Here is a 27,989-nt window from a genome sequence, read left to right on the forward strand (position 1 = left end):
GCTTTGCAGCAACAGCTGCACTGGTAGCTAATATAAAGGCTAGCAGTTAGCTTTACCAGCTTGCCAAACAATAGAAGAAGAAGAAGAAGAAGAAGAAGAAGAAAATATAATTTCTATAGGGCCTCTCAAGATTAAAATCACGAGGCGCTTCACAAAAACAAAAAATATAAAAATTGTAAAAATATAAAAAAGCATTTCGAAAATGTTTAAAATATATTTAAAATGAGCAAGAATAAGCTATTGCAATTTAAAAGAAAAAATGTTAAGAAAGAGAGAGAGAGAATAGGAAAGATAAAAAATGCAAGAAGAAGTTAGCTTTTCGTTGAGATGTTTTGATGAAGGCGAAGCAAAGAGCTAAAACCAGAGTGAACATCGGTGTGGCCTACACTCGGAGGCAGCTGCTGAAGGCTATGAAATCATGGACTGATGCTGACCTGGCTTTGTTGCTACTGGACTTGGAAGTTCAATTCAAGTTTATTTATATAGCACCAAATCACGACAAGAGTCGTCTCAAGGCACTTCACATAATAAACATTCCCATTCAGGTCAGTTCATTAAGCCAATCAGAAATAATGTTTCCTATATAAGGAACCCAGCAGGTTGCATCGAGTCACTGACTTGAAGTAATAATAGTTTTTGCCCATCGGTGTGGACCTTTTTACTATGCGCCCTGTTTCGCATCGGTTGGTTTGTGTTAGCGATAATGTGTTGTAATTTGTAATTCTGCTTTCAGCCAATAGGGGGAGGCGCTGAGATCATCAAGTGTTGCTTTAAAATCTAAAAATCGTACCATAAACCCTCCCGTTTGGCAGGACGGTGCCTCCGTTGCCCACGTTAGTGAGCTCCGTGCTCGGGTCGCGGGTGCTCCGTTCGCTGCTGCTTCCTGTTAGCGGCAGCACCGCCTCGTCCGTGCCCTTCGCACCAGGAAGCTCTTTAAAGACGGGACTCTCTTCTTCTTCTTCGGGAATCTTATCCAGGCTCTCATCGGATATCCTGGAGAGAACCTGCTCCTTCTTTAAACGACCTGAAAGAAAAACCATAATAAAGGTGAATTTCTGCAATTAATTCAGTGGTTTTTATGACTTACGAGGAGAGACGCTGCAGCGGTTTGTACAGGAAATCAGTAATCGGCCCGCAGAAACACTACATCCATCCATCAGCTGACCCAAACTAATCCCAGCTCTGATGACGCCCCATTCCTCGAGCACACAAACAATCACATGCTTCATTCTGCAGGACGCAGAAATACCCAGATTAGGACAAGATTATAATCCTTAGAGGTATTCACAAGTCACGACAGGTCAGGTCCAAGTCCATCCATGCGGGGTTAAAGTAAATACAGTCAATTTTCTATTTCTAGGGGTTTTCCCAGTTTTATTCATCTGAAGGTCTGATGCTGACTTCCCTTTTCTTATTCTCCTTCTATTGTTTTAGTTGGTGAGTCGTGACTTTTACAGCCATCTGTGTCGCTGTGGGCTGATTTTACCACGAGGAGAAACAAGCACTCCCTTTATCTGAAAGCCGTCTACCCCGAGAGCCTTATTCTCACCCTGTTTCATCCGGACCCGTGGATCTATGCTGTAATTTAAGCTCTCAGACAAAATAAAACACCAAGCAGTAAAAGTACCAGAGTTCAGAGAGTGGTTCGAGTGTCTAGCACATAAAAAAACAAAAAGACTTACTTGCTATTTTCCTTCTCATCCAGGGACAGACGAAGAACCAGACCAAAGCTGCACAGACCAGCGACCCGGCTAAGGTGATGAGGAAGATGGCCCACACCGGGAGCATCTCCAGTCCGAGCACTGCAACCAACACAACATTCCCAGTGAGAACCGTACTTGTCTGCAGGTTTTTATCGTCCCGGTTACGTTGGGACGTGCTTACAGGGAGCTCCGGTGTACATGATGGAGAAGGTGTTGATCCCGATGGTGGAGGCGTAGAAGAGCGGCAGCGCTCGGAGGCCGTTCGGGACCGAGTCGTCCTGCAAAAGAACAAAGAGTTTAACTTTTAGTAAAGTTTCTGAAGTTATTCGTTTTAATGCGTTTGAAACCGTAAACATTTCATCCCAGTTTAATAATTGTTTATTTTAGAACCGTCAACAAACTATTTCCAATTAGAAAAAAAACAAAACAATTACAAATCTTTGTTTGTTGCAGTAAAATTCAAACATTAAATCCAGATGTGACGCTTCGCTTCGCATCTTCAACATAAGCAACCCAAACAGGAATTAGGTCCATCTACAGAATCAGTGACGCTCGTCTACACGTAAACACGCCGCCATCGCGTGACTCACCGACACCTAAATCAGCTGACGTGACCTTAAAATGATCCTCTCTGCTGTTGCATCACACACCTGCAGGAATGTTTTATCTGATCCGGAGCTCTTTCCTTACGGGGGTTTCCAAGAACGCGACTCAGATTATTTTACTAGTTTTAAGAATTCTAGCTGAGCAACCTTTGTTTATCCTGTTTGTTTGTGTGTGTGTGTGTGTGTGTGTGTGTGGGGGGGGGGGGGGTCATTTTCAGGAACTAGAAGGGAGCCACATCAGAGGTGAGCTTCAGACACATTCTCTGCCATTTTACGGACAACAGCCTTCCCCGTCATGAGTCAAGATTAGAGCCCTGCACTAAAGCCCGGCCCGACGGCCCGAGGGCCGGGCTTCGGGCTAACGACTGTGTAATTACCTCGGAGACGGGCCGGGCGTCTTTATTTTTAATCGAATTCATAAAAAAAAAACTGAAACACTTGAACGCAGCAGCACCTGCCTGCTTCCCACGCACCGTTAGCTCAGTTAAGGTGTGTGTGGTTTATAAATGCGCCGACATAAACGAATTCTCAAACAGCTGATTGAAACATGCGGCCCTGTTCTAACACGCCGTTTTATGTCCACTTTGATGTCAGAAACATTCGTTTATTCTCATGAAAACGGCAGCGTTCTATTCTTCTGTGAATAAATTCGCTCTGCAGTTAAATAAATGCAGCATTCATCGCTGGTTTTTTCTAACTGGACGCATTTTCAGAGCGGCAGATTAAATTTACAAATGCTGTGTTAACTGGGGGCGTTTATTTAATCTGCCGGTCTGCAGTTAGAAAATTAGAACGCTGCTTTTTTTCTAACTGCACAAGAGCGCCTTTTCAGAGCAGATTAAATTTACAAACACATCCAATTAATATAGTGTTCGTAAATTTCATCTGCCGCTCGAACAATACGCTCTGATAGAAAAAAAAAGCTGCATTGATGCTGTTTTTCTTTCTTTTTTACTGCAGAACGCTTCCCACAGATAATCAGAACGCTGAGCGTCCTATCACGCTAAAACATTATGAAAGGTTAAAAATAAAGTCAGGCTCGGGTCGGGCTGGGGCTCCACCCCCTCGGGCCGGGGGCCATGAATGTGACGGGACCGTGTGACGTAGATCTGTCAGGCTCTTCAAATTCTAGAGTTTCACCGTCTGTTTTCTGTCAGAAGCTGACGCAGGAGATAATAATAATACACCGAACCTATATAGCGCTCGTTTAGGACGCTCAAAGACACTTGCATGCACTCTCACATTCACACACTGCCAGTGATGGTGAGCTACTTTGTAGCCACAGCCGCCCTGGGGCGTTCTTACAGAGGCAAGGCTGCCATTTGGCGCCGTCGGCCCCTCTGACCACCACCAACACAGGCAAGTAGGCTGAAGTGTCTTGCCCAAGGACGCAACAGCAGAATATCCCTGGCGGGAGCTGGAATCCAACCCATGACCCTCCTGCTGTCCCAGATAGGTGTAGGAGACTATTTTCATGTTCAGCCTGTGTGCATCTTAATCAGAAATGAGATTTTTCGGTGATCCACACCCTTAAAAATATTTATCTTATTTTTCTAGATTCTAAAATTTTCTTTTGTTTAGAATAAAAATGAGATAAAAATGTGTAAAAATGAGACTTTTGTCAGTTTCTTAGAAATCAGGTGTTGCAGTGATCTGTTGAACGTTCTGCTCAGTCTCTGGCTTTTTCTCAGACAGCAAGGGAGCAGACACAAAGCTCTGAAGCAAACAGTGCCTCCACCCCCTAACCAATCAGTGACTGACGGTCAGCGACATCATATCACCGAACTGGGCTGGAACCACAGCGATGCAGCTACTGGAAAGTTGGAGGAAGATTCCGAGCCGTGCTGTTGGAATCCCCCGTTTCTTGTTTAAACTCACCTATCCAGCACACAGAGCTCTGGTTGCAACCGAAGTGTGCTGAAAAATGAGTATTGATCTTTAACTGCTTTTATGCACGTTTCCAGAACGGCGCTGCTCTGGGTGGCTGCATGTTGGAGTAGCTCTGTTGACTATATGTAAGTTTTGCCTTTTTTGGACATTTTTTCTTCTAGTTTCTCAAGAAAAACTGTATTTTTTTGACATTTTACTTTTCTGTTTCTGGTGCTGTGAAGCTTGGAGGATTTTTACTGCTATTTTTTTCACTTTTTGAGCATTTGTTATGATGCGTAACCATGGCAACAAGCTGGTTTACAATCGGGAGCAGCTGATTAACATTGGAAAGGCTGAAATAATACCTCAACTGAAGCCACAAATCCCAAATGAGCTAAAACGCAAGAAGCGTGGGTGCAGAGCGGGAGCAAAACGGAGACAGAAAGAGGAAATTCAAACCATCTCTTCCATCGATCATAATGGGCGATGTGAGATCACCGGCCAACAAGATGGAGGAACTCCAAGCCCTTTCAAGGACTCAGCCAGAGTTTCAGCAGTGTCGGAACCGCTGGAGGAGATAATGCAGAGAAGGATTCTCCAGAGAATCAAGAACATGATGGACAACCCTGAGCATTCTCTTCACAAGACTGTCCGACAACGGAAGAGTGTCTTCAGTCAGAGGCTTCTTCAGTTTGGCTGCAACACTGACCGCTACTGGAGATCCTTCCTGCCAACAGCCATTGTAATATACAACAACTCTTTGATGACTTGATTATTATTATTATTCTGAGCTACTACAGCAATCAGTTTCCCTCTGGGATTAATAAAGTATTTTTGAATTGAATTGAATTGAATTGAATTGTTTAATCGTTGTTTTTTTTGCTTTCTAATGAACTTTATTCTTTTTATAATTATCATTTAATTGACTTAATTTACCACCAATGTCATAAAAGCTCACCTTGTTGAGGATGAAGTGTCTGATAAGCATGAAGAGGAGTCCAGACATGAGTCCGGACAGCAAAGGCGAGATGAACCATGAAGAAACTGGGAAGTCAACAAAATAAAGACCGCATCAGCCAAAAATTCTGTTTTCAGTTTTTGCACAAACCTCAGGAGAAGGTCACGTTACCAAAAGGTTAAAATGTTCCAACAAAGCAAGTCAGGACTGACGTTTATTGTGGTGCGGAAAGCAAAACAGAACAAGATGATGCAGACGAACCGATTTTGACGAGCTGCATCCACTGCACACCCTTGGTGCCGATGGCCACCATGGAGAAGCCGATGGTGGCTCCAACGATGCAGTGAGTTCCAGAAATGGGAAGCTTGAGGAAGGAGGCGATCAGCTGCCAGACTGCTGAACCTGTGACCCAAAACAGACAAGAACAAACCTAAATGTGTGTTCTGGAAACTAAAGCAAGAAAACACAGCAGTACTGAGATTTGTGTGCATAAATATGATAAGTTGTGGGCGTTTACTGCCATTTAAAGGGGTGCTATTCAACTTTTTCATATTTTAAATAATGACTCTTTACAGGATTATTGAAAAGTCACTCAGACCCCACACGCCCTGTGGCCAGAATACTGCAGGCCGCTCCCTGCTGGTGGAGGGTGCTGTGGAGCGGAGCTGGCTTCCAGCACATCTCCTGCATGTTTTAGATGAACACACATGATCTGTTTGATTTAGTGATGAATCGCTCCTCTAGAAACTAATCAGCAGTTAGACTCAGGTGTTAAAAAGACAAATGCACAGCAAGGAGAAGAGTTTCTGTTCTGATATCGCCACTGTGAATTAATAACGGACACTAGGGGGTGCTAAAAGCAAGCAAAACTGCCAAGTTTCCCTTTAAACAGTTTATTCACAGAAATATTACAATCATCACCAGAAAAATCATTTCTGATGCACTAAGCATCTTAGTCTCTAAACTTTAGTCATAAACAGATAAATTTACTTAAACTAGTATTCATTTATATTCATAAGACATAATAAACCATGTAAGGTGTATTAATGCAGCAATTTCCCACAAATAAACCTATCATTCATTTCCAAGGACAACAGCATCTATTGTTTAAATCTTACATGAAATAAAGACTTTGTTATTGTCAGCCAAGACATTTTTTCTACAACAATGACTCATCCACTAATGTGCGTTCTCCGTGACCTCGAGTCAAACATCAAAACCTTCTGAACACAAATGCATTTTCCTCCTTTTGTCTGGTCAAATAAAAAAGTTAAGACTTCTTTAAATTCCACATAAGCCACCCAGCTGAAGCGTTTCCCTTGTTCAGGTTAGACAAAGACTGTCCGGTAGCTCGCCTTTCACGCTCTTCAGGTACAACATTAAGATCTGAAACCTTTTCTTATACAAAATAATAAAAAGGGAAAACAGCAGGCTCTCGATTTACCGGTCGATCTACGTCCCAATCCTCACCTATGGTCATGAGCTTTGGGTAATGACCGAAAGAACGAGATCGCGGATACAAGCGGCCCAAATGAGTTTCCTCCGTAGGGTGGCCGGGCTCAGCCTTAGAGATAGGGTGAGGAGCTCGGACATTCGGGAGGGACTCGGAGTAGAACCGCTGCTCCTCCGGATCGAAAGGAGCCAGTTGAGGTGGTTTGGGCATCTGGTCAGGATGCCTCCTGGACGCCTCCCTGGGGAGGTGTTTCGGGCATGTCCTGCCGGCAGGAGGCCCCCGGGTCGACCCAGGACACGTTGGAGAGGTTACATCTCCAATCTGGTCCGGGAACGCCTTGGGGTCCTGCCGGAGGAGCTGGTGGAGGTGGCCGGGGAGAGGACGGTCTGGAGCTCCCTAGTTGGGATGCTGCCCCCGCGACCCGGATAAGCGGAGGAAGATGACGACGAGGACGACGGAAAACTGCTTGTGTTTAATCCCGAGTATGTTTTCCGTCACAAGGTTCAGCCGTAGATTTTCTCTCCTGCTGATAAAAGTTTCTCTAAAAGTAGGATTTATGTCCACCTTTACAGAATCCTTCAGAATAAAATAGCTGAATGTAAAAAGTCTCGAGTTGATTCAGAATGACCTCCATGTTTCATCCGCGTTCCAATAAAACATCACCACAACGTTAAGACTGGCGTTTACTATCACAAAATATAAAATATGTGATATTATGGTACTCTTTCGTATCTCAGACCCTGAAAGTGAACGCAACATTCAACTCCATGAAGTGTTGGTAATAGATTTCTTTGGCGCTTTTGTAGAAGGATGAGAAAATATCAATAAACCGAAATATTGTGATGTTCTTGTTATGATACTGAATCGATAATTAAAAGTAGTGCATCAATTTTTTAATTGAGAATTGAAGAAGAAGAAGAAAATATCATTTCTATAGCGTCGCTCAAGATAAAAATCACGAGGTGCTTCACAAAAACAAAAAATGTAAAAATATAAAAAAGCATTTAGAAAATTTTTTAAAATATATTTAAAATGAGCAAAAATAGGAAATTGTGATTAAAAATGTTAAGAAAGAGAGAGAGTGAACAGGAAAGAGGGAAACCAGTGGATCCTGAGGAAGGTGGAATAGGTGGGGAGAGCAGAATAAAGAGAGAGAGAGGTGAAGAAGGTCATACAAAAGCCAGCTTGAACAGGTGAGTCTTCAGCTGCTTTTTAAAGGAGACCACTGAGTCCACTGATCTCAGGCTCAGGGGGAGAGAGGTCCAGAGTCTGGGGGCCACAGCAGCAGATGATCTGTCACCTTTGACCTTTAGTCTGGTGCTGCACAACCAGTAGGCTTTGATCACTGGACCTCAGGGACCTGCTGGGAGTGTAGGGACTGAGAAGATCACCAGTGTAAGATGGTGCTTGTCCATGTAAGGCCCTATAGACCAGAACCAGGATCTTGAAATGAACCCTGAAGTTGACTGGCAGCCAGTGAAGCTGGAGGAGAAGCGGGGTGATGTGGGTGTGTTTGGAGGACTTGGTCAGAAGCCGAGCACAGGCGTTCTGAGTTGACTGCAAACCTTTACAGTTTATTTTGAATGGTACAATTCAAACTCCAACTGCTAGGTGGCAGCGGTTTTTCCTGCCTTCATTTTTTGGTAGAACAGGGAGCCTAAATCTGTTTCTACCTCCGGATCGTGGGTCCCTAGAAGAACAAAAAAATTAATCAACGGGGCTAAAAACGCTATTTTCTAATCCCGCTTGTTTTGTGCCATGGAGTTCACATATGATGTCCTTGAGTTTAAAGATGCATTTTGATACCAAGAAAGCGCTTATTTTCAAACGGAGGAACACATTATTTTAGGTTTTGTGTGAAAATAAGTCCAGGACTACAATGCGCTCCACGTAAGTGACGTCGTCGAACCGGACACGGAGAAAACAGGGAAAACAGCTGTAAGTTCATCAAACATCGAATTCTTCCTTCAGGGGGCTAGAAGCACGATAAACCTGGCCATGTGGCAAGTAGCAGCTACGCTAGGGGAGAGGAGATTATGTGATGACATCATACACGCAGTGCTGATATCTGATTTGTAGTCATGCTAACAGCGAACTTTCACAAGCTGATCAATCTCAACGCATGTAACTGGCTGGTCGAAACACACATCATTACTTTTCTTTTAAATATAAGTACAATAGATGTGCGATTCAGGGCGAAAGCCAAAGCTGATTAGAAAATGTCTCTTTTATTTTTCCGTTTTTCCAGGGACCCGTGAGCCGACCGGTATGGGAGGAGACGTAGGCTCCCTTTAAGGAGAGCTCTCCATTTCACTGTGTGTTTTGGAGGTGTCTGGCCTGAGATTTTTAATTAAAATAGGTCGTACACCAAGGTAATGACGTATTTTTCTACTAGCTAAGCAACAGGAAATTCACATTTTTCTTTTATTTTGAAAGTTGCCGGATGCCTTACACAGCTCTCGGGTTTGACTTCCTGCCTAGGCCGATCTGAACAGCTGAGGTTGAAGTGATCCGGTGTCGGTACAGGATCTGCTCGGGTCATGGACGTAATTTTGGGGGGGGTCAGGGGGGACATGTCCCCCCCACTTTTTCCAAAGTCAAGTTTTGACCCCTGCACTTTTTACCATCCAAAAACAATATTACGCTATATTAAATTGACACTGGTTGAGCTCTAGGACCAAGTGGAAAACAACTGTTTGTGTTGAAGCCTGTTTCCCTTTAGAGCATACTGTAAAGATCCCCCCCCACACACACACACACACACCCGTGTCCCCCCCCACTTCTAAAGTGAAAATTACGTCCATGGCTCGGGTGCAAGATCAGCTCGGGGTCCTTCGACTGCCGATGACGTCAAAGTACGGCAAACCCACTCGGACAAAATACACTACACATCTATATTGTTGGAAAGAATTTAGCAGTTTCGTTATTAAAATAATGTTTCTTAAGACGTAAGTTTGTGTTTATAATGGTATTTGTAAAATAAAACACTATATTTGATTCATGTTGAACTCCTCTTTGAGCACATCCCTTGAAGGATCATAGGTATTAGCAACACCTGTGAAATTGTATTTGCAGGAAAGAAGTGTGTCCCGTTTATTGAAGTATTTTGTGTTTAGAGTTTTTGACGTCTTGTCCATGCGTAGTTCAGTTACGCTCATAGCTGCTAGCCAAAACTCTGGAGTTAAAAGTTTTCTGGCTTTACTAAAATACCTGTCTGTACTTATTTGATTGATGGTAGTTTTACTTTCTATTAGACTCCAAATGTAATCATTTGGCACGTTTCTAATTCATAATTTGTAATAATGTAATCGGCGATATTAGCATTAGCATTCCTATGGGTTTTTCCATGTATATTAGCATTGCGCTAACCACTCGCTGCCAAATTGCAGCCTTTGCCATTAGAAAATCTCCTTTTGTCACATCGCAATTTAATTGCACATGCAGTTAATCGTTCAGCCCTAATATACTTGCAGCTCTATGCTAAAAGTGTATTTTCAAAGAGGTAATGATGGATTTCTTTGTAAAAGTTGTCCATCTTTCCAATAGAAAAAATTTGCCTGGACCAACGTCACGTGATAACAACGTAACGTGATTACGTAATTCCGTAAGGTTCATGTTCAGCCAATCAACTACTTAGACGTCATCGGCAGTCGACGGACCCGAGCCGATCTTGCACCCGAGCAGATCCTGTACCGACACCGGAAGCGGAGCGCGTAACAAAAGCATCTCGTTTGTAAACCTCTGCATTTGAAAAACATACACCGGTTAACCTCAGATTTAGTGTCAGTAAGATTTTTCAAACTTATTAAGAAACAAATTCTATCTTTATACAACCTGTATGACAATTATCCATTAGGTTAGGGTTAGAAACAAGCTTCTGGTTGGGATTCAGTACAACTGGCCTCAAAATTCCTACTTTTTCATCAGTCAAAAAAATAAAACAAATCAAATTTGCTGATTTACTCCAGCATAGAAGCCCTCCCCAATCAACATTTATCAACTTGCACATATTCTAGAGTCCACTGATGACACCGTCAGACCTTCAAACCCTGGAATTAAAGAGATCAAATAAAGAAATCATGGCGTGGGTTTCATAAACCTCAAGGTCTGCCGCTACGTTCATCTGGAAGAAAAATGAGTCCAACTCACCGACCATGGCGCTGACCTCTCCTGCCATCAGTACGGGAACCGTCTCATTGTAGAGGCTGACGTCGATGATGCCCTTCCGAATCGTCTCTCCCACTTTGGCCCCGAGCAGCATCGAGCCCAGAGTCTCAAAGATGGACGCCAGGATGCAGGCCTGCTTGAGAGTGACCACCCCGGACCCCACGGCTGTGCCAAAAGAATTAGCCACATCGTTGGCTCCCACCGAGAAGGCCAAGACGAAGGCGATGATGAAGCCGATAACCACCATCCACAGATATGATTCCAAATCCATCTTGATATGATTTTGCGAATCCAAGGAGCAGGAAAAAAAATGCCTCACCTTGGAGGAAAAAGAAAAGAGGTGTTCGGCGTCTTCAGTGGATGACTTGCCAAGTCCACTGCTGTAATTTGTCCCCTGGTTAGAAAGAGTTGGAGGGGAGACGCACAGCTGCTAACTAAGAGTCTGGAGCTCAGTCCAAAGATTGGAGACTAGTGATGGTGGGAGCAGAGAGCATTCCATAGCTTAGTGTGAGGCAGCCTGTCTGCACGGTCGTCCGCCTGTCAAGAGACACAGAAACAGATTAGTGTCATAAGCCATGATGGCTCAGCTACACCTACGTGCGACTTCCTCAGAAAACACAAAACACGGGAGAAGGAAGGACTAAGCAAGCGTCTCTGCTGGGGAAACGGGGACACGTCTGAATGCTGCAACAGGAAACCACCGCGTCCTTTAGATTAATCCAATCAGACCGTTCAGGGAGCTGGGCCACGAGGCAGACTAGGTCACAGCGAAAAGGTAACAAACTAGGTGAAAAAATGAGATTTTCTGAGTTTTAATCACAATCTTAAGCGTCTCCCCGACAGCCTCGCGGACGTCCCCATGACAGAGTCTGCTGCAGATGTCTCTGATCGCTGCTCCAGCACGGCTGCTGCTGCAGCTGCGTTAGGTGCAGCCAGAGTTACGCAACAGTTTTGCCAACAAGCTTTGCAGCACAAGTTCAAACAGAATAAAAGCTTTTGGTGCAGCAAAAAACAAAATAGAACATTTGGTGCATGGAATGAGTCGCAACTGCAATGCAGTAAGATTTTCAGCAGCGATGCTTTGCTGTGGCTCACAAAACCCTCTGTGGTTTTCTAACTCTTCAGTAAAAGACTAAACTAACAACTAGTGACCATAACTGGTTCTATGGCAACATTTAATGACATATTTATTCATAAATTGAGCCTAATTAAAAACATTACATTGCATCTGATGCTGGCGAGCTGCTTTATCATGCTTGCAAAGTGAAATGTGACACTAAACATGAATAATAATTATAACAATAATCCTTTTTTTACTTCTTATGAGTCACAATTCAGAAATGTTTTTTATTAATTGGACAAAAAATGAAAATTAAAGATACCCGCCTCAGCTGAATATTGCAAACATAAAATTACTAACTTAATCAGCCATGCAGCTACGTACTGGAAGCAGGAAACCCTTCACAACAATTCACTCATTTTATTTAACAAAAGAGCAACAAATCTTACATTTCTCTACATCTGCACCATTTAGACCAGGGCTCTGCAACCTGCCGCTCTGGAGCCACAAGATGCTCTTAGGCCATCTTCCACACTTTGGTTAAAAAACGATACTAAAATAAATTTAACACGTGTTTTTAAATACTGATATGATTTAACAAATGGAACTGGCAGTTTGGCTTTCTTTTAGCACCCACTAGTCTCCTCGCTGTGTGTTTGTCTTTTTAACACCTTAATCTGACCGCTGAAACATCTCCTCGGCCTTCATTAGTGTCTGGAGGAGAGATTCATCACTAAATTAAACAAATCAGCTGGTTCATGAACAGGAAACAATCTGGAGCCAGCCTACAGCGCCAGGTATGTCAGCTTCATTTTTCTAGGCTCCAATAGAGCTACCCGCCACTCTGAAGTCGCAAGTTTATGTTTATGTCTTTAGCAGACACTTTTGTCCAAAGCGACTTACAAGTGATAATCGGCATGTTGCCCTTGAGGCTAACAACAACAACAACAATAACAACAACAACTTGACATCAGTCATGGAGAGGAGGGAACAAGGAGTGGACAGTAGAGAGGGGGACGGGTGCAGGGAGGGTGCTAGTTAAGAAGATGCTCTCTGAGGAGCAGGGTCTTCAGGAGTTTCTTGAAAATTGAAAAGGAAGCCGCAGTTCTGGTAGTGCTTGGAAGGTCATTCCACATTTGTGGAACGATGCATGAGAAGAGTCTGGATTGTCCTGAGCGTGGTGTAGGCACTGCTAGCCGACCATCCTGTGATGACCGGAGCGGCCGGGCCGAGACGTAAGCCTTTGCAAGAGGATTCAGGAAGATGGGAGCCGTACCATCTCGGACTTTGTATGCTAGTGTTAGCAATTTGAATTTGATGCGTGCTGCTAGCTGTAGCCAGTGGAGCTCAATGAACAGAGGGGTGACGTGTGCTCTTTTTGGCTGATTGAAGACCAGACGCCCCGCTGCGTTCTGGACCATTTGAATAGGTCTCCCAGTACAGCCTGGAAGACCAGTTAGAAGGGCATTGCAGTAATGGAGGCGGGAGATGACAGTAGATTGCACCAGGAGCTGGGTGGCATGTTGTGTTAGGTATGGTCTGATCTTTCGTATGTTATACAGCGCAAAGCGGCATGAACGAGCAACAGAGGCAACATGATCTTTAAAGCTCAGGTGTTCACCAATCACAACACCCAGATTTCAAACTGCCTTTGAAGGAGCCAGAGATAGGAAGCCATTTTGGATTGAGATATTGTGCTGTATGGATGGTTTTGCTGGGATGACAAGTAGTTCAGTTTTAGAGAGGTTGAGTTGGAGATGGTGGGATTTCATCCATTTTGATATGTCAGAGAGACAGTTTGATATTCGTGCAGAGACAGTGTGGTCGTCCGGTGGAAATGACAGATAGAGCTGGGTGTCGTCTGCATAGCAGTGGTAGGAGAAGCCATGCGATCGAATGATCTCACCCAGTGAGGTGGTGTATATGGTAAAGAGAAGAGGTCCTAGTACAGAGCCCTGGGGGACTCCTGTGGCAAGATGGTGCACGGTAGAGGATTGTCCAAGCCAAGATACACTGAATGATCGTCCTGTGAGGTACGATTCAAACCAGGCGTGTGCTTTCTCTGTGATGCCCATGCTAGAGAGTGCTGACAAAAGGAAGCCATGGTTGACAGTGTCAAATGCAGCCGATAAGTCGAGCAGGATAAGCACTGAGGATTTGCCTGTCGCTCTAGCTTCTTTTAAGGATTCCGTCACTGCTAACAGAGCCGTTTCAGTGGAGCGATCCTTTTTGAACCCAGACTGGTAAGGGTCAAGCAGACAGTTTTGTGAGAGGTATTCTGTGATCTGCTTGAAAGCCGCCCTTTCAATGATTTTGGACAGAAAAGGGAGGAGTGAGATAGGTCGGTAGTTCTCCACATGATTTGGAGGAAGAGATGTTTTTTTTTTTTAGCAGCGGTTTAACCTGAGCATGCTTGCAAGTGGGATATTGTGGCCACAGGGGGCTGGGTGGCCTAACATTAACCCTGTAAAACGTCATTTTAGCACCAATCGGCTCAAGATGATTTAAAAATATTAAAAAGTTACAAAGGATCCCTTTAAAGAGCAATTCACCCCCAAATCAACATTTTTTGCTGATAAACTATTTGAGTGAGTGTCTAATCGTGCTGTAAACACGTGTAGATGCACTTTAGTGCATCTTAGTTCAAATTTAAAAGTTGTGCCTAAAACGGTAAGTGTTGTGCCGTTGTCAGGTAAAAACTGTGCACTGCATTTAAATTAAATCTGCGATTGCTATTGGCCAAGAGGTACACTATGATGTTAGCTGGTACATTATGATGTCACAATGTCATTGTGAGTTTGTGTGTGTGTGTGCGTGTGTATTTGTTAGCGGTTCTGCCCTCTCAGTCTGCTAGGCAACAGCATTTGTTGCATTTTTCAAACAGGAAGTGTGAGGGGAGTAAGACTCTGGTAGGGGGTGACTTGCTCTTTAAAGAGCAAGTCACCCCCAAACCAACTATTTTTTTCTGATTAACTATATAAATGCTTATCCAATCGTGCTGCAGACACGTGTAGTCAATAGTTTTGCACTTTAGTGCATTTTAGTTACAATTTAAATTTTCTGCCTGAAACTGTCAGTGTTGTGCCGTTGTCAGGTAAAAACTCTGCACTGCATTTGAATTTAAATCTGCCACCGCTATTGGCTAAGAGGTATGCTATGATGTAAACTGGTACATTATGATGTCACAATGTCGTGAGTGTGTGTATTTGTTAGTGGCTCCACCCTCTCGGTCTGCTAGGCAACAGCATTTGTTGCATTTTTCAAACAGGAAGTGTGAGGGGAGTAAGACTCTGGTAGGGGGTGACTTGCTCTTTAAGCAGCTTTCAATTTTTTTCATGGAAGAATTGCATCAAATTTACTCAACAGACTGACCCTCGAGAATATCAAAGATTTTTTTAAATGTTTGTTTCTTTACATAATTTCTACCAATGAAAGCCTTCCATAGCAAAATACCCAGGCTGAAACTTTTTCTTCAATTTAAAAGTTAATAAAATAAACGTGATTACTCAGTGGGCTTAACCCTTTGATGCATAATGGTCAGTACAGTGGACAGGTACTCAAAATTGTTATTTATTTATTTATTTTTGCTATTAAACACAGCTGTTGAAGACTTTATTGCATGTGAGCCCCTCCATTTGGGCTTCAGCAAGTCAAGCCAACATATTTCATGTTCAGAATGCACGCTGTCCACTGAGCTGGACGTGTAATAAACTATTTGTAAATTAACAAAATCTTACAAAAAATATTTGTTGAAATTTGTTTCATTCACACCTAAAGATGAATGAAAAAAATTGTTTAAAAAATCATGGTTGAAGATTTCATAATTCATGCATCAAAGGGCTCTTCCATAGATATTTCTCAGAATGAAGATATTTTTGAGGACTGAGGAAACATCGGTTGACTTTATGAAGTAAAATCTGATCCACATAAAAATCTTCCCACAAATTTATTATCAATAACAAAGCAAGTGGAGAAACCATTTCTAAAAGGTCTTTCTCCTTTTGTTTGTGCATCATTAAGTTATTTGATGGACTTAAAGGGACCAGATTTCCTTCTGTAATAAGGCCAGTTGTTAATGGGATGTAAACAGCCTGAAGGCTGAACCAGTACATTCTCTCAGCAGGAACAGGCTGCGTGCTCCTCATCGCACGGCGGGCAGGCAGCTCATTTCTAAATAACCCCCAGCCAGTTATGACTCCCTCCTCCGGACCAACAGCTCCATCTGGAGCAGTTGAGGTCATTCCTTGTTCTCCTTCATCCCGCGCTGAAGCACAACACAAACATGGAGGGACGACAAAATGTCTCCGAATCGCGTCTGGAGGACGTTTTTATTTTTATCGCAGTGTCATTCATCTCAAACTTTTTTCAATAAAAAGTTTAGAGGGAAGAAAATGTATTTTATAATTTACTGAAATAAAATAAAAAAATACTTCAAAGTCACGTGAATCTTTAGACACAGAAATTTGGAGGCAGTTGTTGAAAGTAAATCCTTAAATTAGTGTCAAGATAATTACTGCACTTTTAAATCAACTTGACAAGTTATAAAAACACATTTTTATTTCTGGGTTGAGCTTCTGCTTCATTTGAATGCTCTGAAATCCAAACTATTCACATAAAAAAGTAGACAAACGCAGCGACGTGCAGGTGGTTTTGAAGCTTCGTACCTCTTATTTTAAGTAATATTTAAAAACGTGTGCTTTGTAGGCCAGATGGGGGCTCTACATCAACCGTTTGTTTATGAGAAAACTTCTGATGATTTTCTCACAGTGTGCAACTGCTCCATGCCACAAGAACACACGCAGCAGATTTCCATTTCGAACAGGAGGAGGAAGCAAACGGAGCGTCCTCGAGCTGCGACTGAGAGTTGTGCCTTGTGAGACCGAGGGTGTGGCTGCGAGCACCAGCCTGTTTATAGCTGCTCTTATCTTCTAAACGGGGAAACTCAGAGCAACAGCTGCACCCAACACCAGCTCATACCCCCCCCCCCCCCCCCCCCCCCCCCACCACCACCACCACCACCCCAAACTCAACAAAACTTTTCTCCAAGCTAAAACTCCAACTGCTGAAGTATAAAACAAGCCGCGGCTACCCTGGGGGGTTCAACAACACCAACTCTGATGAGCCGCATCACGGATCACCAACCGGTGGCCCTCGGGCCAAATCTGGCAAGTAGAGTACTAAACTATTAATACATGATGAAATATCTGATGCAGATATCGATTTTAGCTCAGCTCAGAAAGGTTAACGACGTTTAGCCGGTTCCAGCCAGTTCCATTTAACATCTATGGCTTTTATGAGACATTTACACCAAATCCAGCCCCCCAAAATGAACACTTTAGAGTGTTTTCAACACAAAATATCTCTTCGGGATTTAAGTCTAAACTTCGTCGTCATCATCGTCGTCTTCCTCCGCTTATCCGGGTCCGGGTCGCGGGGGCAGCATCCCAACTAGGGAGCTCCAGGCCGTCCTCTCCCCGGCCACCTCCACCAGCTCCTCCGGCAGGACCCCAAGGCGTTCCCGGACCAGATTGGAGATGTAACCTCTCCAACGTGTCCTGGGTCGACCCGGGGGCCTCCTGCCGGCAGGACATGCCCGAAACACCTCCCCAGGGAGGCGTCCAGGAGGCATCCTGACCAGAAGCCCAAACCACCTCAACTGGCATAGTTCAAATAAATTCCTTGAGTCCGTTTTTAATGATTCAAGCGCGAGGATTCGTTAAATGCGCCCTGCAGCCTTCAGCCTGCCTCCTGCACAACAAAAACACGTTGATCACGATTCATGTTCACATAATAATGAAGAAATTCTACAAGCAGAAAAAAGGTCCCAGTCGTCACCAACTATCCTGTTATTAGCATTTCCAGTACTACTGAGCACGTTGATGAAGTACATTACTGGTCTGCTGATCATAGTGTAACTGGATATATTAAGATACTGTATGTTATTTTGACTAGGATGATGAGTGATGTTAATACCACCTAAAATGTTACTGAAATATAGGTGAATTTTGTTCTATAAAATATGAATTAAGTTAAATATCAGACGGGAAAGAGGAAACTAGACAGCACCCATTGATTTAACACATATTATTTAGGCTTTTATAAGAAGATTCTGACATCGCAGCCTCATCATTTAGTTGTTTTATTTCACATCTTTAGCAGCAGACCACAGTCTTGTTTGGACAGATTAGTCAGAAGTGTGGCTCCTTCATTTGTTGCACTGACTATTTTTCACATGGTTTGTTCAGTAATAAAATGTGGCCTTTCTGGCAGTCTAGTTTTTTTATGTCAGTTTAAATTGCAAGTTCAGGGGCAATTCTAAAATATTTTGGATCATCATCTGCCGCTGGTCAGGATGCGAGTCACAGCCTTGACCCTTGAGGATGAGCTTCCACTTACATCCTCAGCTAATATGTCTCCAGAGTCGTCTGCAAAAATATCTGATAGTGAGGATAAAGACCTTGCTGCCTCTTTTTCCACCCATCATGAGCCTTCAGGTGAGGATTAACTCCATGTAGAACCGCCACTGTTCGTAAATACAGACGTTTGTATGATTCAGCTCTCAGAGATCGCCGTGATCAACATGTTGTTAATCATTCTTGGAGAGAAATAGCTCGCACTGTCGGAAAAGACGAGGACTCTTTTAAAAATGCTGGAATGCCATGTTGTAAACAGTAATTTCTACTTCTACTATGGTGTAGTGTTGGATGCATGCCGTAGAGCTCCATGCTGCCCCCTACAGTTTGGGAGAATATTGGCTCACCGCAGAGACGAGCCGCATGAACCATAAACGCTGCGAGTTGTGAAGCGCGTTCCATCCGCGAGCCGCATCACCAAGCGGAAAGTAAACGCGTCAAGCATAAACCAAGCTTTAGACTACCGCTTAGATGCTGTAGAGTTAAGGAAGTACCTCAGCTGATGCAGAGTTGATGAACTTTTCACAGACAAGAAAGTCTTTAAAATATAAATATATGAAAACAAAACATGACATGAGAATAATACTCGTAAAACAACGTGTTTTAGCCGTTTGTCAGCTATAGGAGGACATTTATAAACAGAAACATGAAGTCGCCATCTTAAAAAAACAGAGCAACAGACTTTTTGTGTGGCATGCTTGTCAGCCACTAGACGGTGCCATCGGATAAGAGAAATACTCCGGAAAGAAGCTTTAAAAGCTTTTACGTGACTGGCTGAATTTGTTAAAAGTCCAACAGCTGTGATCTAATAACATGACGAGTGACTGCATGTTCTTTTCTCAGTGGTTTGAAGGACGTAACGGGCTAGTGCACCACCTGTCGATGTGCCAAAGTGTCTCTGAACACGACCCAACACACAACTTTCTCCCCATCTGAAGGCCAAACGTTTGTTTTTTCCCCATAACTTCTGAGAAAGCTTCGGTAAGAAGAACGCTTGAGTGACGTGTTCTGTAACGTGTCATGCTCCTGGACTTATTTCTGGCAGACCCATTTTCTTCCTGGGGGTGTCAGATGACAAACAGTTCACATAATGAGATGATTGACGCACAAACACAACACAACCGGACTGAACTGGAGCTTTACGTCTATACTGGAACATTTACGTGTCACGACATATTTAAACAATGAACTGCTCATAAATATGTGAAAGTAAGAACCCCATTCTCACTTAAAGAGCACGTCACTCCAAATCAACATTTTTTTGCTGATAAACTATATAAATGAGTGTCTGATTGTGCTGCAGACACATGTAGTCAATTATTTGGCACTTTAGTGCATCTTAGTTCAAATTTTTATATTCTAAACACCGTCGTCAAGTAAAAACTCAGCACTGCATTTGAATCGAAATCCACCATCGCTATTGGCTAAGAGTCACACAATGATGTTAGATGGTACATTATGATGTCACAGTGTCGTGAGTGTGTGTATATGTTAGCGGCTCCACCCTCTCGGACTGCTAGGCAACAGCATTTGTTGCATTTTTCAAACAGGAAGTGGGAGTGGAGTAAGAATCTGGCAGGGGGTGACTTGCTCTTTAAAGTTCTACATATAAGTAGGGATCTGAAAGTTTGGAAGCATAAGTATGACTGGGAGCATCAACCTGCAACGTCACAACCACAGCTTCAGCCATTCCAGTGCCAGCCGATGCTGACATCAACACGTTAGAAAAGTACAAAACCTGCGTGCAAACACTTTAGTGCAAATAGTCTCCTAAGCGTTTGCTGTCGCTGCTGTACGGCGCTCATTAATCTGCCTGGGATGCCACTGCACCACAGCTGGTGCAAAACGGTGTCACGAGCTACGGTCTGCATCAGCACGCAGCTACTCCGTCTACACACCGATTCAACCGCTTCCTTCTAAGCAGCCAACGCAGCGTTCAGCACAACTGAAACGTGCACAGTGTGTCACATGATGACCCACAGTAGCAACCAACCAGCGCTGCCTAATTGTTGCACCTGAAGCAGAAAAGGCTGTGGTCTGTCTCCAAGGACACGAGGTGGTTCGAATGTGACGGCGTACCGAGTTAAAAGAACGACTTAATTAGGAGGGAAAAATAAACCGGCCGCGGGGGAGTAGACTGTAAATGCACTCCACTCACCTTTGTGCCTCCTCACATCAGCAGACGTGAGGAAGATGAATGACAGCATCAGTAACACAGACAGAAGGGACTGGCAGACTGGTAAACACTGAAGGAAATACGGTGAGTGCTGGACTGGTGGGAGATAAGTGATGAGGGGAAAAGAGAGCGAATGAGGCTTAGTGAGAAATCAGCAAGTTGTGCTGGTGTTGCAGGACAGAGAGGAGGTGCAGCGGAGCCAGCCGAGTCGAGACTGCCTCTTAAAGGAACGCCTCTGCCTACAAGTTACTGTCGGCAGACGAGGTGTTCTGTCGACTGGTTGTGTGCACAAAAGGATGGACAGTCAGAGGGGAGGCAGCCAATGAGCGCGGGGGCAGAAAACAGATGATGGAGAGGAGGCACACCGGTGTGATGTCGTTCAGACGGAGCCATCAAGGACATCCGAAGCAGTAACCTTGCTTTTGTTGCGTTGATCACAACTAAAAGCAGAGATTAACGTAAAAGTCAGCCGTGTTTTACCTTTTATCTCTTCATTTCCTCACCAACACAGAAGGTCATTACACCAAAACACCATCCCAACATTAATATTTTAGTACAATCCAGCGTTCACGCGCTCAACTGCCACAACTGTCGCTTTGACAGAAAAGCTGGACAGCGTGCTCCCGTGTCCCTCGGCTCCGGCAGGGCAGGCAGAGGTGGGGAGCGCTCGCTGACACGGTGAAGAGACAGAACAGACTTACTGTAGGCAACAGAACACAAAGCAGAACCAGGCTTCGCTTCTCAACAAGCTAATTCCTGCACAGGCGACCGGCTTAGCTTAAACGACAAAGAGCAGCAACTTCAGTGAGAAAGGAGGTAAAACAAGCACGCAGATCGACCCTCAGCTACTTTAAAAGGTGTCTGCCTCACATGAAATTAACCTTTCTTTCATTTCTGAATATCTGACACTTCATAGTTAAAGACGCAGACGTTCAACAGGTCAGGCGACGTTACCTTTACTTCACATCCCGTCTGTGAACCAGAAGAGCGACAGCAAAATAAAACCATCCAGAGGTCTGATCTTGGACCTGTTGAGCTCCTGTGTCGTCGTCCTCTGTTGTCTCTGGCTCATCGCGTCCCCTTTCTGTCCCCCTCCACCCCACCCCATCCCCAAAGAGCCCGTGTGCGTCAGCTGCACCTGCTGCCTCTGCTTCACAGCAGGGAGGCGCGGTCGCTCACAACCCAAACATACACGCATTGTACAACGCTAAGGTCAGTCAGCCTTGATGGGGGGGGGGGGGGGGTTGTCTCAAGAATGGCAACAACAAAGCATGTCTTCAAAGGTTCTCGGTGTAAACACACTTCAAACACGCTCTAGACTTCAGCTACGGACAGGACAACACAGCTGATCAACTTCCATGAAGTGAAATCTATTATTTTAATCAACTTCTTTTTCCTCTAATGCAGAAGGTGCCCCATCCTGGTCCTGGAGGCTTGGTATGCAGCATGTTTTAGTTGTTTTTCTGCTCCTACACCCATCAATCACCTGTTCAGCAGCTCATCAAGCTCCGCAGAGGCCTGTTATTCACCTAGTGATTAAAATCAGCTGTGTTGTGGCAGGGAAACAACTAAAACATGCGGGATGGCAGCCCTCCAGAACCAGAATCGGCACCCTGCTCTAAAGCCAACAAAAAGCTTGTCCTTTACCTATTTAAACTTAAAGAGCAAGTCACTCCAAATCAACCTTTTTTCTGATAAACTACATAAATGTGTGTCTGATCGTGCTGCAGACACGTGTAGTCAGTCGTTTAGCACTTTAGTGCACTTTAGTTCAAATTAAAATGTTCTGCCTAAAACTGTCGGCGTTGCGCCGTCGTCAGGTAAAAACTCTGCACTGCAGTTGAATTTAAATCTGCTATCGCTATTGGCTAAGAGGTACACGGTACATTATGATGTCACAATGTCGTGAGTGTGTGTATTTGTTAGCGGCTCCACCCTCTCGGACTGCTAGGCAACAGCCTTTAAAGAGCAAGTCACCCCCCTACCAGATTCTTACTCAACTCCCACTTCCTGTTTGAAAAATGCAACAAAGGCTGTTGCCTAGCAGTCCGAGAGGGCGGAGCCGCTAACAAACACACACACACAGGCTCACAACGACATTGTGACATCATGTGGTACCAGCTAACGTTCTAGGGTACCTCTTAGCCAATAGCGATGGCAGATTTAAATTCAACTGCAGTGCAGAGTTTTTACCCGACAACGGCACAACACTGACAGTTTTAGGCAGAACATTTCAATTTGAACTAAAATGCACTAAAGTGCAAAACGACTGACTACACGTGTCTGCAGCACGATTAGACACGCATTTATATAGTTTATCAGAAAAAAGGTTGATTTGGAGGTGACTTGCTCTGTAAAGCATAGCCACTGCAATAATTGGGTATCAAATACACAGTTAAGCTTAAAATAGACTGAATTTCTGTCCCCGTATAAATATAAATAACAATAATAAGTCATTTGTGTAAACATTCATCAAAGTTGTCACTGTGGAATTTCACGGTTTAATGAAGGAAGCCGGAGCTTTCAAACTGGAAAGACTCGTCGTAGTAGTGTTGTGTTTAGGTCGGCATATTTGTCCTTGGATCACAGCCCATTCCCTCCCTTATACACCTTATAGATTTGTTTGTTGTGTTCATCGCCTCTTAAAGGCTGTTAGATGGAGTTCACGATATTTCACACTTTCTAACTTTAATACAAACAGCTGGTGTGGAGAATCTGACCAGTCACTCAGGAGTGGCTTCACCGCTGTCTGGTTTCTGAAAGCTTGTTTTAAAGTTTAACTACAAAGAGAGCCATACTTCCCTCCTGAAACAGGAGTAGAGGGGTGATGCAGGTGGTCCATGTTAATTCTTACAGGGGGGGACGTTCTCTCGCGTATGTACCTTCAACTGGTTGCACGACGATGCTGAGAGCTGGATTAAATGCGAGGGGAGGCACAGAAAGGAAGTCGTGGTATGAGTGTCAACTTAACAGCAAAGTCAGAGTGATGCAAAGCTTCTCTTTCTGTTGAGGGCGACCTAAATCCTTTCAGCAAACTGAAGTGCCGTTAAGGATCTTGTAAGCGTGCCGACTGTCTGCGCTGAATCCACGTGATTAACTCTCAACACCGTAACGGAGGAGCAAAAGACACCGCGGACAAAGACGACCACTCATGCGACCGCATGCACGAGAACAACACGGACACTCGTTTTGTGATGATTCAATGCAGAGATTTACCTCCACCCCCGCTTGAACAACTCATCGCTCAAGAACCACAAGGACACTTGCATTCCAGGTGAGAAATCATCTGGGTGTATTTTATTACCAGCATAAATAAAAATGAGAAGAAGTAAAAGAATTACTGACATCTAAAGCGCTCGAGTGTAAAACTGTGGACTGGCGATTCAAATACCAAAGCAAAAGACAAAAAGAAACAGCTGATAGACCAATACTTCTTTTCAGTTCCTGCTCAGCTCATTTCTCTGAATATTTAAAGTTTCCAAGAACTTAAAGTCACATTTACCTTGTTTATGTGAAGCAGGTGCAGCTTGGAGTGTCTGATGTAGAATATCCAAGCTCTGTGCTGTCTCCCGCCTGCTTTCCTACGCACAGTAGTTATGTTTATGTTTATGTATTTAGCAGACGCTTTCGTCCAAAGCTACTGACAAGTTGCGTTGTTATGGCCACGGAGAAAAGTTGGTTAAACACGTTAGCTAAGATGCACCACTTTAAATTAGCTCGTCACAGCCCACGTGAACATTGGACATATTTAAGCGTTGGTCGCAGTAATGCTAACTCCAGAACGATGCTAGTCTGAGCCGCTGCTAATGTTCTTGTTGGACGAGAGAAAAACAACAAAGAAGAATGTAGAAGCACCAGTTAAGTTCCAGGATGTACTGGGAATATCCCATCGATCCAAAGATTCCGGTCCTTGTACTCTTCCCCGTTCAATCGCACCCCCACCCACGGACATCGGCCCCACACTCATTTCCTCACTCGTCCGCAATCCGTCCCCCGCCCCACAACCTGCTCACTTTGTTCACCCTTCGAACCCCCCCCCCCCCTCAAAAAAAAAAATGAAAAAACTAGTTTACAATGGTTTTGTACATAAGATAATCACCAACTAATTACAACTTTTCAGTTTTCTGAAAAAGATTTTTTAAATCGTATGTAGAGCTGCATCATATATCGTTATCGTGATATCGGCATGTGCAATATGCATATCGCAAAGAACAGATAAATATCGCAATGAATGGTCAGCTCACATGTTTGCTACACATGATGCGTTCTGTCCATCAAACGGAAGCATGATGTTTTTTTTAACATGATTTTTGTTCCCGAGTTATTTATCACAAGTAATATCGTCATCGCAATATTAATCACCGTTATCGCATATCGCAGGTTTTCCTAATACCGTAGTCAGAAAAGCTCACTCCAACTAAATATGACCAGAAAATACCACACCTCCTATATCTGTAACTCATATTTTTATGTATTTTCATCTTTTATAAGAGATTTCTACTTTGTTGTTGGCCATCCATGATCTAGTCGCCATTGCCGCCTGGTCATTATTTTTACAACAAGGCAAGTTATTATCTTCAACTCAGTTTTGAAGAAAGGGAAAAATAAAAAAGCACAGTGTCACACACTCCACACACACACAAGATCCAAATGTTGAGAAACACTAAACCACCCTTTAGTACAATAGCAAACAATTAAGCCCCCAATGGCTTTCAGAGTTGTGTAAGCCCGATGTTAAAATACTCTTAAGGTCAGATCTCTCTGGTTTCAGTGGACACAGGATCGACTCTCTCACCCTCAAATGGCAAACAGAGGGGCCTCCTCCCGGTTCCAGTGCCTGTACGAGTGTTTTAAGTAAGCGAGGCACACACAACGTACTGTCCTAACACCGTTTGTACTTGTACTTTCTGTGAAGAGCTCCAGAAACAGAAAAACAACTTGAATGTAACCATGAGAATGGTATATGTGTCAGCATGAATGATTCAGGAACTTTAGAATTATTTATTTTATACCTTTATAAAAGCAGCATTATTTTCCACAGTGGGCTGTGCACAAAGACCAAAACGCCACTAAGACACACAGACAGAAGCACTCAGAACAAAGCTTTTAGAGTTGCAGAAACTATTAGTCACCTCTTCGAATAACCCATGCCTCCCAGTAGGATATTAACAGAACAATCAAAATGGGTCAGAAAGGCTAACACAGGCCCAACAACCTCACATCCAACAGAGAAGGACGGTATTACTGTCCGGGCTTCACATCATATGAGTGACATTAGTGGGTTTAATACTAGCGGTGGGAATCTTTTGACTCCTCGTGATTCGATTTCCAACACAAAGGGTTGTGATGCGATTATAAAACACATCTTTCTGCCCCTTCACCTCCACTCTGTGTACTTCTAAAGCATTTAATGACACCAAATTAATTTACTTCCAATACACACACAGAGAGAGAGAGAGAGAGAGAGAGAGAGAGAGAGAGAGAGAGAGAGAGAGAGAGAGAGAGAGAGAGAGAGAGAGAGAGAGAGAGAGAGAGAGAGAGAGAGAGAGAGAGAGAGAGAGAGAGAGAGAGAGAGAGAGAGAGAGAGAGAGAGAGAGAGAGACTGGCTGTTTGCTCCACAACAAAGGTCTCACTTAGCGATCTGTGGTGTTTAGGACGTTCACTATAGGGTGCACTATTTCAGTCATGACTCAGCCTCTTACTGCACAGCTTCTCTCTCATGTGCTCCCCATGAACGGTTCGGCCACTTCACTTCCACACTTGAAACTGGTGCCTTTTACATTCCATTAATGGAGCAGGTTGGACGCATTTTAAGTAAATTCAAAACCATCTATGTTCACACTGTGAAGTTATAAAGGTAAGATTACGCCCACTACCCCTACCTACCAAGTATGTGGTTGCAATCCGCCTTGCTTTGCTTTCTGCCTTCCGTGTCATGTTGCTGAATGTAGATGTCATCTTACCCTTGACCCTTCCTCCGTTTTCCACTCCTCACTCGCCTCCCCCTCCCATCCTCTGCCTCAGCCGGACGGTTCCAGTTCTCCTCCACAAATCAATGTAGGTACCCAACCGCGGCACGAGTCTCCTTCTACCCCACGTTCCTCCTCTTCTTTAACTCCCACCCCACTGTTTCAAACTGTCTTCCTTCAACATTTAAAGTGCGATAAACTTGGATCTGTTTCTGTACTCAAAGCAACTCCAGCCTTCCTTCCTTCGTCTACACTGCTGAGACTGGTAATCTACTAATCTATTGGCAAGCTCTGGGGTTTTAAATGGTGCTACTGGGGCAAAGTGGGGGCCGGTATTAGTGGAAAAAATAAACTAGAGCAAAGAGGCAGAATGATTTAGGATAAAGGTAACACATTTAATGATGCTGTGGATGGTAACCAGTTCTGGTTCAGGTGCTGACATACCCGTGCATTCTTCATTTAAGGATATCTAAAGTCTAAAATGTACTACTTGATCTGTCATGAGCGGAAAACCGCTCTTTAAAGGTCAAGGTCACTGAATTTTTAAATATGATTAGTCAGTCACCGAGTTCAGCATGCAAGCTAAACATGAAAATAGTCTTCTACCTTTATTTCTTGTGTTAGTGACGGAGAAAATCTCAGATTAGAAAAGCCTGACATTTGCACGTCATGATGTCAAGTTAGTACTCACGGACTCACATCTTGGCTTGCTGCTGTTTTGATTTAGCGTCCAGGAGAGAGCTAGAAGCTAACCGTTAGCATCAGCAGCTCCACAACATGGCAGAAATCCTTCCGCCTTGTGTTATTTGTGGAGATAAAACATGAATGTTGCAGAGCTAATGGAGTCAGTGGTAGAGCCGCGTTGCTGTTAGCGAATCAGACATCAGTATGGGCTCACAAGAAAAGGTGCTCATCTACAATACTACGCTGCGTTGGCTTGCTTTTAGCACCTAGTGTCTGGGAGGGACTATTCCCATCTGCACCTGTCAGCCCGGCCCGGATAGCATAGCTTGCTTACATATCTCAGTGGCCTGCCTTTTTTCAGGGTGCAACGAGACTGTTTTTCAGCCCTCTTTCTGAGGTGGTCTGCTTCAGGGTGACCAGGGCCAACACACCCACTGCTGACAGCAAATTCACACCTTCCATTAGAGCAAGCCTCTGATTGGTGGGTAGAATCAGCCCACATGGGCTTAAGGCAAGCTCAATTCATTATCATTCATTATCATGCTGATTACCTAGAAGCTGAAAATGTCTGACTGCATTTCTTGCATACCTAAGCAAGGATGTGTGGAATCAACCGGGCCAGGCTGGGGCCGACTGGAGCTATGCAGGCAGGGCCGACCAGGTACAGATGAGAATGGCCAATTAGTGAAACTAAAAAGAAACTTATCTCCTCGCTATGCGTCTGCCTTTTTAACACCTTAGTCTAACTGCTGAAACGTCTCCTCAGCCTTCATTAGTTTCGACGGGAGCGGTTCATTACTGAAACAACTGTGTTTAGGATCTACAACATGCAGCAAACGTGATGGAGGCAGACTGCAGCGCCAGGCATGACAGCTCCACTTTTACCTTTGGAGACTATTGATTGCAATTAGGGATGCACTGATACGATACTG

The 27,989-nt window shown here is 43.9% G+C and overlaps 1 protein-coding gene across 8 annotated transcripts in view; it reads right to left on the minus strand.

Annotated features, from left to right (window-relative positions):
* Positions 1–27,989, minus strand: part of slc20a2 (solute carrier family 20 member 2) — a 62,913-nt gene that overhangs the window by 13,765 nt on the left and 21,159 nt on the right. For 5 of the 8 annotated variants that reach the window (XR_011517029.1, XM_015973187.3, XM_015973185.3 and 2 more), the window contains exons 2-7: positions 10,738–11,292; positions 5,397–5,537; positions 5,136–5,221; positions 1,885–1,981; positions 1,683–1,802; positions 791–1,024 (exon numbers count right to left, since the gene is read on the minus strand). Coding sequence is in view for 7 of the 8 variants with exons in the window: in XM_015973187.3 (XP_015828673.1) it covers positions 791–1,024; positions 1,683–1,802; positions 1,885–1,981; positions 5,136–5,221; positions 5,397–5,537; positions 10,738–11,026 (967 nt within the window). In the remaining variant the exon portion in view is untranslated. Of the gene's footprint in view, positions 1–790; positions 1,025–1,682; positions 1,803–1,884; positions 1,982–5,135; positions 5,222–5,396; positions 5,538–10,737; positions 11,293–20,386; positions 21,335–21,358; positions 21,619–26,290; positions 27,987–27,989 lie in introns of those variants that run through there. The other 3 variants (XM_015973191.3, XM_015973186.3, XM_015973190.3) reach the window with 3 other exon arrangements.

The sequence above is a fragment of the Nothobranchius furzeri genome, chromosome 17 (assembly GCF_043380555.1).
Source record: "Nothobranchius furzeri strain GRZ-AD chromosome 17, NfurGRZ-RIMD1, whole genome shotgun sequence".
Taxonomy (NCBI): Eukaryota; Metazoa; Chordata; class Actinopteri; order Cyprinodontiformes; family Nothobranchiidae; genus Nothobranchius; species Nothobranchius furzeri.